The 12,548-nt window shown below is 40.7% G+C and overlaps 1 protein-coding gene across 2 annotated transcripts in view; it reads right to left on the bottom strand.

Moving 5' to 3' along the window:
• The window catches only part of negr1 (neuronal growth regulator 1), a 127,163-nt gene that overhangs the window by 36,339 nt on the left and 78,276 nt on the right, over window positions 1–12,548 (bottom strand). For both annotated transcript variants that reach the window (XM_028404415.1, XM_028404416.1), the window contains exons 5-6: window positions 5,671–5,791; window positions 2,977–3,125 (exon numbers count right to left, since the gene is read on the bottom strand). In XM_028404415.1, coding sequence (XP_028260216.1) covers window positions 2,977–3,125; window positions 5,671–5,791 — 270 coding nt within the window. The remainder of the gene's footprint in view (window positions 1–2,976; window positions 3,126–5,670; window positions 5,792–12,548) is intronic.

Raw genomic sequence — 12,548 nt, 5'->3', positions numbered from 1 at the left:
AGTTCATCTCATCAGCGATAATGGCAAGACTTTTCCAGGACTGATTCAAAGTGACTCTGCTAGGTTAAGACAGAAAGGGGTTTATGCCGCTGAAGGATAAGGACCTTTCAACTCAAAAATCCCGTCACAAGAGTAATGGAATAAAGCTTAGTATTTTGGATCTCTCCCCGTAGGCATAGCAGTTCAAAAAGGCATTCTGAATGGTAATGAGCCTTACTTGACTTTATCAATTCATGCACTGCTACTTAACCCGTATATATAATAATAACAATAAAAAAATGGTGTATATGTGCATAAACACTCATTTTTTTCTTCACACACCACCCACACTGTGTCCCTGCTTAAAATTCTCCTCAAGATATGATGCTCTATCAAATATGCATGCCCCTTTCCCCCTTCACATCTTGCTCATCAATAGTTATCGACTGGTTCCAAAATAGCAATCCAAAGTCACCCGTGGTGAAATCCAACCTCTGGGTTTGGATATTTGCGTCAGTGTAGCGGTGAGGTGCGCTGCGGCGACTGCTTGCCATTTCTCATTAAGAGCGACAGCAGAAATGGTCTCTCTTCCATTAGTGGAGATCATGAGAGAGAAAAAAAAAGGGAGGGACAAGGCCGCCTGTGTTTGTGCGCACATGAAAATGATAGAGAGGAAGATTGAGCGACAAGAGAGAGAAGGAAAAAGAGTGAGAGGGTAAGAGAATGAGATAAGAGCACCAGACAGACAAAGCCACGATAGAAAAGCAGACAAAGAGATAAAGAGGCGGAATGGAAGAGAGAGAGGGAGAGAGGGAGAGAAGTTGGGGGTGGCAGCTCAGGAAGCTGCCTCCTCTGTCTATTCTGAGGGTTTCTTTGCCGCTCTGCCTTTGAGGCCCTGCTAGTGTCACATTAAGATCATCCATTTGAGAATCTGAAACAAGCCTTTGATGTTCTTTGTGCATACACAAACAGGAGAGTGGAGTGCTCCTTTGACAATTACCAACTCTACAGAAATATCTTTTTGTATTCTGAGTCTCTGGCCTGCTAGGGACAATGTTATCATCAGAGAGTGCTGCGCAAACTAGTGAATAATTTAATTTACCTGTTCATATTTCATCACTGAATACATTAAAAAGGTTTTTCCACCCATTCTCACTCCAAAACATTGGGGGAATATTGTTCCCAGCCCTATGCTGTCATTTTTTCTTTCTTGCTTCTCGGCAGGTACAGCAGGTGGACAAATAACAGAAAAGCTCAGGAGAGCAGGAACACCAAACTCCAACCCAAAAGTACAACACAGGACTCTGAACAAGGTCCTGAATCTATGTAGACAGATAGGTCACAAGGAAAATGTTCCTTCAGGAATAAAAAAAAAGCCACTTCACTGGAGGGTGTGTGGTCGCTGGGCTGCCTTGATTTATGTAAGGTTTCTGTTCATTAAATATGATACAATTATGATAAAATTCTGCAGCCACAAACAGAAAAATCTTGCGTATGGTATTCTGACAGCATCCCATACTAAACTGGCCAGTTACTGGATACTATAAAAATCAATAAAGAACTTCAAATAGACACCAAAATAACCAGTTAGTCTGTCTGGTCAGGACATTAATTACCTCTCAAGTTCATAATGCACTCAGTAGTTTTCCTTCAGCTGTGCCATTATAAGGTTATGGTCTATTTTTGTGTGCTTTCTCTCCGTTCATTCCCACAATGGTCAATACCTATTGTGTCATGTTTGTTTTTACTGCTAATCTGACTAGAGAATAGGCAGCATTCACAAAGAAGTTGCCAGCCTTCATTGCAAAGGTCTCAGATTGTGTTCAGGCAGACAACAGAGCTGCATGAAAAAAGAAATATAATAATAACAAAAAATAACCCCACACCTCACTCATTTGTGTGTGATAGTGATGCAGGCGGGGTGCCCATGAAGAAGAGTCTAGCAAAAACAAAGTAGGGTAAAACTGCTGAACTGCAAAGTGAGGAAATTCACATCACTACACGGCTAAACTAAAATCAACCAGGCACTTGCTTACTCTGTAACAACTGCAGGAACTCTGAGCTGGCACAAGGAATAGTGTAAAAATCACCAGGCCCACAAGTTGATGAAAGAAAACAACATTTCTTGAATCGATAATAAGCCAACAAACCAATCGAGCCCTGCACTGCAGTTCTTCAGGGCCGCTCAGGACAGCACAGTAGATACTTTTTTTCCTCCCGTGAAATAGCTTCTGGAGATGAGGGAGTTCTGATGGAGGAAACCTAAAAGGCCTGATAAACACTTATTTATGCTGCATTTCTATTGTTTACCATGCAAAACATACAATTACTGCCAAGTTCTGGAGTCTTCAGTCTCATGAATGTGTAACTTGACTTCTGATGTCTCAGTTTGTGATGTTTGCAAACATCCTGCTGTTACATAATTGTTTTCATTTCTGTAAGAATGCCACTCTAACCAGGATAATTGTGTGGTTTGTCACTGACGCACTAGCCGTTTAGCCTATTTGGCCTCCTTGGAACTCAGAAGAGATGCCTTTTAGGCTTTTAAAACTATGAAGGACTTGACTGAGACCCTTTCTAAAGTATGAGTCACGCTGCTACTTGGCATTCAACTTAACATGACTGACCTGTGTAACTGCCTTTGTGATTGCAATGCTGTTACCTCAAAGCTAAAATTCCTTTTCGGGTGGTGTTTTTGCCCGGTACACATGCAGATGTAGCAGATACACGCCCACACACAAGCACACTGACTTTGCAAACACAACAGACAGCTCATTCACAAAACTGATGACTGTGTAATAGGAAGCCTGCTCTACTAGTTACCAGTTTCAGCACTGTGTTAAGCTTTAGCTTTTTGTCCTTTAACAAGGAATGCTGCTGCACAAATGAAAACACCTCTAAGGGCAGAAACTCACTCACTGACATCCACAACACTCTTTCAACCCTCTGACACTTCACCACTCCAGTTAGCATCAAGCAGGTAGAATGACAACTTACGAATGAGAGGCACACTGGCATTAGCCGTCCCTAGCTTGTTGGAGGCGACACATGTGTAGTTCCCGTAACGATCCTCTGTCATGTTGGTCACTGTGAGGACTGATCTGGAGCTGAGGCTCTTGATATCGATGCCTTGGCCCTTGATAATCCTGAAAACAGAACACAATCAACAGATGAAGCTCAAATTTGTCACCTGCACACAAAGCATCAGGCGGTGATGGGAAGTGGCATGAGTCAAGGATGGAACAAATGTTTGTCATCTTTAGTGGATCTTCAGATTGCGGAGTGCTTCATCACCCTCTTCAACAGATCTATTTATCCCTTGGTCTGCTGTGTGTGCCTTGGAGAGACGCTCTGAAGGACTGAGAGGAGAGAGAAATGACCCAGAGGTGAACCAGCTGGTGCCACTTGACATGTTGTTCATCGTTTTATTGCAGGTGCAGGGGGGATTATCATAAATCCTGTTTGAGTTGTACCTGGCATCTGTGCTGAGAAATTGACAAATGTTTAATTGTTTACTTTGGTGGTTGCGATGATCTTTAACAGCCTGAAGAGATTAAAAATCACTGTATAATAGCATATGCTTTGCATCCTGATTGTGGGATTATTGTAAACAGTACAGCTCAGTTTGTTTTCATTGCTGTGGCTGCTACAGTTCCATATTTGGCATTATAATCCATCCAAACCTCCAGAGAGGTTTCTATGTTGGCCTTGCCCTGGCCCCCCCTATGATCTGTAGCTTGGCTCGAGAGGCGATCAGAGCTGAAACACTACGTGCAACCTTATGTCCAGCAAATATCCGAAAAATCTGTTGTTCCCCTCCCACAGCGATTTCCATCACATGTTAGCTGAACATTCACTGATAATAATCTCTGTGTGCCTTGTCTCTTCACAAGTTCAACATCAAACTAGTCAATGCTCCCCTCTGTCACGGTGAAAGAAACCTCCCCACCCTTCCACACACAGACACACACACACATAAACACTCACCCACTTCCATTCAAGAATGAAAGCCATGACACATCAAGAGAGAGATTTACTTGTCAAAACCGTCACACCATTTCCAATAGAGACAAACTGGAAGAGGGAACAGCACTAATGCTGCGGCTGAAATGAGAAAAAGCTTTCATTTCACAGACACAGTCAATGGGCAATGGAAACGTCTGTGTTAATGTTGTATAGCTGCTACACATGCTCTGTGCTTAAGTTCTTATATTAATGTCCTGTTCATAATGAGGTGTAAATGAAGAAATCACCATTTAGTCATGTAAGAAGTCACAGAAAGAACAAGTCCTTGAATTAAGTCAAGACTAGAATCATGCCAACTTGCCTCCTTAGCAATTTGAATAAATTGAATCCACCCCATAATTACAATTAGCACAGTGTGAGCTGATGATTGAAATTGTGCTCACCAGGAGTGGGTAAATGATGGGTAATGGGGGTAATTTGGTATTTAAATTCAAGAACTGACACTTGAATCTAGACTGATTGATGTATGTGTCGCAAATGATTTAAGCCAGTTGCCAGCAAACATTTTATTAGCATGCAAGGTGAGGACAAGGCGAAAATGACTCCTGCTGGAACATTTCGGTGGGATCTCCCCGGGGGCCAGACAAATGAGAGAACAAATAAATACATTGTCTGTGTGAAACAGCAATAAACAACACTTTTTTTTCCTATCAAGTTTAGGTATGACCTCATAACTCAAGCAGTATCGTCAGATGTCAGCATGAAGGATTACAGTTTTAAGTAGAACATTAAACATGCTTAACATCAAAATTGCCCTGCAGACTTCCTGAAAGCAGCATTTATAAATATAATTAGGATTCATTTACTTTCGATTTAATTAAACCTTTGACTTGTCATTGCAGGAAATAATACAGTGAAATGAGCCATATTAACAATGACTCAGGTCCATCCACTGATCCTTGAAAGCAGCACCTTAATGTAACCCAGTCATTCTCTATGGTATTGATCACACTACATAGCAGGTACTGTTGGATGCAGCTTTCATTCATTGCTGCAACACTTTTTTGGCATTTGTATGTGCTTTTGCATCTCTGTGTGTGAAGCTAACACTAATGTATTAAAATATTTTAATCTATTTATGTACATATCGCATGGATTTAATACATGATAGCATTTTAACAATATTATGATATTATTATAAACTAATCTTTAACCTGTATTTGTGTTTGACTCAAACACCTCTGATGCTGAACAACAAATAAGAGAGAGAACATGCTGTCAAGTCCATTATAGTTATCTTTGCCAACACAGGACTTTATGTAACATCACAGGGTTAGTATACAAAGTGCAGGATGCTCTCTGTGCTATGATGAAATCTGCAGGATGGTAGAAATGAAAGTGGGTCAACAGGTAATGCTACCCCCTTCAGATACTCTTGATCAGCATTTCCTGTGTTTTAATGAAAGAACACTGATTCATCATCTCCTCCCATCTCTCTCCACAATTTTTGCTCTCTGGTAGCAGCCAAAAACTGTGCTAATAGGTAAATATGCTTAGTATGTGCAGTTATAAAAAATGTGTTTAGTATTTACTCGAAATATGCCCCAAAACACTTTGCTTCTAATGTACCTCCAGCTGACATTGGAGCCATGAAGCTGTAACATCCACACACATAGTGCTGCAAATTCTGTCACAAGAGAGCTTAAACAGTCAAAGTGGGCTCACCTTTTCTCGCCCTTGTACCATTCAAATGCTGGCGAAGGCACAGCAGCAGCCTCACACCTTAGCAGAGCTGTGCGTCCCAGGCCAACACCGTGGCTCTTCATCTCGTGGATAGATGGGGGAACTGAAAGAAAAAAAAACACAATGAGAGACATTAGCAAGAAACACCTGACAATCAAAAATAATGTAAATGCTATTATCAGCAATGTTTAATTGATATTCACAGGTGGTGAAGGTGAAGTGTTTACCCTGACATCCTGGCTAGTGCACACATTACATAGAGCAACATGCAGAGGCGGAGTCGGGGAGGGGAGAGGGCACCAGTCCCCAATGTTAGAAAATGAAATGAATTGCACTGCATGGTGATAAATGGCTTAATGGAAGTTCAAAGACTCAATGGTGGAGGCAGGTTCTGTGAATGCAAAATGAGGCTCCTTTCATGTGCTGAAATGTGGTGTAAATCTCTTTGCCAGTGTCATGAGGCAGCTTTATATATGGCCGGATTCTAAAGCAGCCCAGTCCTTCTGTACTTCAAGTATTTAGCCTGCTTATAGTAACCAGCCTTGAAAGAAATTAATGTATTAAGAGTTAAACAATAGTGTTTGGTTATGTAAAGCAGCCCGAAAAAAAAATATTCTAGCACTGTCACCAATTCCTGTAATTACTGGACATCAATACAGCAATGCTTAATTCCCGAACTGGGTAAACAAAAATAAAATGACCCTTTTAAGAGGCTGAGGACAAACAGAGCTGGCTGTTCTGCTGCTCACAGGGCTAAGTGCACACAGTGGTTTGAACACACTGGTGTTTTTTGAAGGGATTCTGCTCCTCTAAACAACAGAGGCAAGAAAACAGGAGAACCAATCACAATAACACATGAAGCTCAATATTGTATTGTGTAAACTTGACTTGCTGGAGCAAATCAACCTTTGACATATACAAGCAAAAATAACCCACGCTGTATCTGATAAAAAGCATATGATACATGGGGAAAAGCTCACACTCTAAGGGTCAGTCCTGCAGCCTGCAGTAAATTGCCCAGCCATGTTTGAAAGTGAGATGGGGGCTATTTATATTCCTGACAATGAGCCTTTAAGAATAAGCTGTCAGTCAGAGCTGCAGCCTGTATCCAGCTGAACAGCTTGGCAAAGTGCCTTCAAACCTTTACTTCCAATTGCACTTAGGGATGCTCCTAACGGACGACCTCAGTAAAGACTGCTTCTCAGCCCAACCCCAAGGTATTAACAGGCATCTCAACAATGACAAATTAATCCTATGGACACTGCTTGGCCTATTCAGGATAGTGTGGACGTCACTGCATGCTTCATTATTTCTGTGCGATAGGCTTGGTTTTAATGAAGAGAAAACAGCACGAGCAGATTGTTTGAATCTGCCAACCTGTGAGAGTCAATATGGATGGATGAGGTGGGATGCAACAGATCTGTGCGAGGCGAGAAGAGGATCTGTGCGAGCATTTGTACATGTGACGTTGTCTGATGTAAGAGAGGCACACCAAGGTGACAGTGTGTTCTGTGATGATGGATGCCCTTCTTCCAGCCTTATTCTGCATGATAATGAGCACATTCATATGACTGGAGTATGTTGATTTTCTGTCCTTGCGTATGTGTGCCAATTATACAGTTATTTCCCTTTTCTGTGGCTTGCCTGAATAATCTGAAGGACCTGAGATGGAGAATCAAGAGATGGGTTATGCTAGGGTTTTTCCCTGTTCATTTATCACTGTATGAAATGTTAGATACCATGCTGGGGGGGGTATTAGTAGACCTTGACTGGATGTCTGTGCATGCTGTGTGTGTGTATAGCTTGAATGTGTGTATACCCTTGTCTTTGTGAAATATCCAAACTATCAACAATCTTCTGCTTCAGAAAACTTAACTGAACAAACCTAATTTAAACACAACCAGCAACATTGATACTACAACCATAACCTGGAGGCTGCACACAAAAGTATGTTTACAGATGAGTAGCAACAAAAACAAGAACTGTCAAAGCTTGTGATCAACACCACGGTGGTTAGCATTCAACAATGTGCAACAGACATGAGCCGTACAATACTTAAAGAAAAGCGAACAAGGCCAGAAAATTGCAACAGTACTCCCCAGCACAGAAATATAAACCATTTACAAGTATGACAAAATCAATGCAGTATGCTGCCTGACAGAGGCTTAGTGAGTCCCCGTAATCCTCCATTGGTGTCATTGTGCGAGGCCATTGATTATCTGAAGCTCTGAAAGCGCCAGGGTGACCTGGCTGTCGTGCTGTACAGTTACTAGGACAGTGGACACGGTGGCCCAGGCAGGTGTGTCGATACTTAAAGCTTCACACACAGACACTGAATTTTTTGTTACCGGTAAATCAGAAAACACAAAACCACTGGCAAATTGCCTCTGTAAAATATTCTTCCTTTCTGCAGCCATCTCATCTTCTTTTTGGACCATTTTGATGTGTTCCCTTTTATTTATAACCAGCCGGATCAGTGATTTGTCAAAACGAACACTGCGCCTTTTTCATTAGACTCAGAGGATTTTCTATTTATGGTTCATTTGGTTCCCTGTTCTCTATCAGAATTTGGATAAAATTCTGGCAACAAAGACAACAAAGGGATCAGGATCAAGGAATATACAGCACTGTAGTAAGACACACTTTAGGTGTTTATCCATTACATAATACAATAAGTAAGAAGTCTGATGGGTCCCCAATTTATTCTGCTGCGTGACAACAATACCAAGCACGCAGCCAGTGCAATAAAGGCTTAAAACAATCTGCATGCCACGGACACAGAAAAACTGATTTAGTTTTTATAGGCTGTGTGTTAAATCTGCAATATGATACATGGCTTACCATTGAGGATATATGTGTATTACAAGAAAAGAAGTGATATATGTTTAAAGTCTAATTGTAGGAAAACCGGTTAAACAACAGCAAAATATCTCTGTGCCCAAAATCAAACCACTACTTATATTCTTACACCGCCTGTGACCAGACCAACTGTTTATACAGTTTCTATTTGCTTATTTACTTTACATTACTCCAACAGAGAAGTGCCGAAAGCTACAATTCCACAAATGGCCACTTGATATTGGCTCCAAATATAAATCAGTTCCCATAGAGCTCCATGTTAAACTGACCAAATCCATCAGAGAAATAAACATGACTGCAGCCTGGGACCAACAGTTTCTAGGAAAATTTTGATTATTTTATATAGCTGACACATGTAAATTGTCAACCCAGTCTCAACCCACTGCATTACAAACACATAAAGTCACATTGTTTTGTGCACACTGACACGAGTTGTCCTGATACAAATAATTTTCATGACAACAACCTACAATCCTTTTTTTGACATCTAACATTAAACAGTTGTGTTTTAACACTTCATGCCTCTTGTTTGTCCATATTTATATATCCATTTATGGCTGGTCAACATAAAGCATGAGCACTACAGGCTGCACCACCCAGTGATGTAACTGAACAAAACTTTTATCACCATCTGTCTAATATATCTCCATGTCTCAAAAAAACTTATTTTCTGCAAATGAGAAGATTTAAAAGGCGGCTTGAGCCCACATATTTGTCCTCTCCACCACTAAAGTCACTCAAATGCTGCAACATTTCAAAATAGAGAAAAATATCCCCCACAGTATTGTAGGTGGTCCAAAATGCTATAATTTTATATGCATATCAATAATATCAAGTCCTTCCAATTTGGACCTTGGCACTGGGATCTGTTAAGACAGATCACAGCCATAAAATCTAGTCCAATCCAATAATTCCAATTTCAACTTGCTGGCATGTCTTATATCATCATATATTGCGCAATCACCACCACCATCAGGATTTTGAGAGTAATGCAAAGCAGTGCACTAAACATCATGAAGGCCCAATAATCCAGGTAATTTAGTGTCTAGAGAATGCTGTGGAGGTGCTGTAAATCATGTCTGGCGTCATGGTGACTCCACCAGATGGGGGGTGAGGGGTTGGGTCCAGGAATAGCACAGGCATGGCAGAAAAATGAGCACTGTAAGGCCCTGCCAGGTGACAAATGACCGGTTGGGGGTCAATCCCAAACCGACTTTCATTACAACTGCATTGGAGCGTATCACTGAAACAAACATGATGCCTTCGAATGTCTGCAAAAAGGTAAGTTAAACCTGAATTAAAAGCTTGACCTTTGACTCCATCTAATATTAATGGACGGAAAGCATCTCGCCCTAATGTACAGGGCTTCACTGAGCTGTGCACCTTAAGGAAACCTCCAGTGACTATTGATGATTAATTGCTGTGCTTCTAGACTGAATATGATTTATTTAGCTACATACTATTGTTTGCCAAGAGAACGCAAGCTTTTTAATTAAAAGATCAATTAATAACCCTACCTCTTCAGCCAGATTTGAAAATGAGTTTTCATTGCAATTAAGAAATGGACTCATCAGTGCATGACTTGTCAGCTTACACACAGAGACGCTGTTCCCCACTGCCATCTGTGGGCTTCATTGTCCTGCTTTTTTGTCAGTCAGGAATGGTTCTACTGCCAAGATTTATTAATTCATTAAGATTTCTATTCAGAACAGCAAGGGAACATTGTGTTCCTTCTTTTTATACAATGCAAGGCATATAAATAACCAGCTTAGCGTGCAGGACTGGGTGGGTTGGCAGCACCAGGGTTTCAATCTATTGTCTGTGTTGAACACTAAATGGTTCAAGGTAAACAAATCCCCACCTATCTTTCTAAATACACACTGGGCTTTTGGGGTGTGTCGGGATGCACTGAAATATCATGAATCCATCGCTACAAGACAGTTCAGAATGTCACCTCAGACAGTTCCATCTAAAACTGTGAGCGCTCAGCTCTTGTCGACGTTTTGCAACTAAAATTGCAGGCCAAGCTGAAAACCAAAGTTGCTGCGTGTCAATCAATTTTGAAGTGGTACTAGCAAGAACATTTATTCCGCAGAAGATCAAGATTCAGCTCATTTATCCGTGCCCCTCATGCAGCATAGAATCCAAATAGCAATCAAGACAAGAGCTTTGGAGAGATGTAGAGAGATGGATTTACATCCAAACAGCTTAAGGGTACTGGCTTTAACTCTACTTAGGATTGGATCAGAATCCAATTCCAAGAAGCCTTCTGAAAAGATGGGGCTTCCTGGATATTTTCAATGGATACTGCAAACTATCCACAAATGCTCAACGGAGACTTTGTGCCTGATTTCAGAACATTTGTAAAACCAGATTTACTCTAACACTCCCACTCATCTCATCAGTGCATTTGCTTCACCGATTCTCTTAAAAATCACGGGTTTCTCAGATTCAAAAATAATGCATCAATTCAACCAGTATGCAACTAGTTTGTTCAGTTCAATAGTCTTTTCCTTCACAAACCAAGTATTTAAAAGAAACAATAATTAAAATAAAATTCAGAGCTGCAAATATAAAAGAAATTGTTTATCTACCCGGGTAGTGTGTTTGTGTTCTTTGCTGTGCTTATCTGAGTGTTAGGTTGTGAGCGAGTCTTTGGCAGTCTTGACTGGACGATGGCCTCCAGGTGTACTTCGTGTCCCAGTCTTTTGCACGGCTCTCTCATACTCGCACTCACACTCTGATTGTTTTTTTCTTTTAACATCTTATCGTAACACACCAAAAAAAAGGCAAACAACATAAATAAATCTGAATCCTGGTGTTAAGAAGTGCAACGTGTTTATGCCTCCATGTTAGCTAGCTAATAGCTTATGCTACAAACACTCACCGGAGTACGAAAAAACATCAAATAAACATATTCCTCCACTCCGTGTATTCTTCGAAGTCCTTTAGAAAGGCGTAATATGAAGATCACAACAACTATTATTTACTCTCTTTTTTAATATCAAAATTTCAATTTCGTAGCTTCTACTTCTCATCTTGAACTTGCTATGCATTTCCTTCACTATACAAACACCTATTATAAAACAATGCTACTACAACAAAACAAAAAGAACAGGAATACCGTTTGCTGTGTTACACAGATATCATTGAATGTTAGACTGTACATATATTTTATATTGAGCGACACTTGTATTTCACCACTGTTCTGAAACTGATGTGGACACACACACACACACCTACTGTATGTACTACATGTGTGTTAAAGCATTCAAGTGTTAAGCCACCATGAGAGGCATGCTTCAAACAGCATATTTAACAGACTGCATTTGTCTCGTTGTTACTCAATTTAAAGTATTTCCACTCAGCATGTGACACTGACTGTCCTGCTGTAAGTACTCAGGATGTTAGTCCAAACTGAGATGGAGACAGCACTTGCAAACTTTAACAGGGCCTTAATTGAAAGCTAGTGTAAATTAAACTAAGCTAAAAATGAAATACCTACGATAGAAATTATTATGCATATAGTGGAGTAATTAGTGTGCACTGCTGAAGGCTGTACACACATTACCACACTTCACAAAAAAGTGTTTACTTTGTTGTCATTATTTGACATTGTAATATTGGGTGGTCATGAAGACGTGTCTCTCCCAGTCACGAGTAAACAAGTTTGGCCCCTTATTTATCTGAGATAGTCATGACTCCCCAGAACAACTCTGTCAGCCGAGTCAGAGGAGCATGTTGCTGGTGTATCTACCAGGGCAGGTCCTGCATTCCAAACAGGCTCGGATGGCTGGGGCATTACAGGGGATGGCGGGGTAGGAGCAATCAAAAGACAAGGTGATGCCAAGAATTAGAAGTATTCACACAGTATATGCTCCTGCATTTTGATGTGTTCAAAAATCCATCAAATGCTACGGCTGTAATTGCTTACAGCAGCTGTAATGTGCATGCTTATAATTAATTAAAAATGATCACAGTTTTGTTGGCCAATTAATGCA

Source organism: Parambassis ranga, chromosome 4 (assembly GCF_900634625.1).
Source record: "Parambassis ranga chromosome 4, fParRan2.1, whole genome shotgun sequence".
Lineage (NCBI taxonomy): Eukaryota > Metazoa > Chordata > Actinopteri > Ambassidae > Parambassis > Parambassis ranga.
This window is presented reverse-complemented; position numbering and strand designations above follow the sequence as displayed.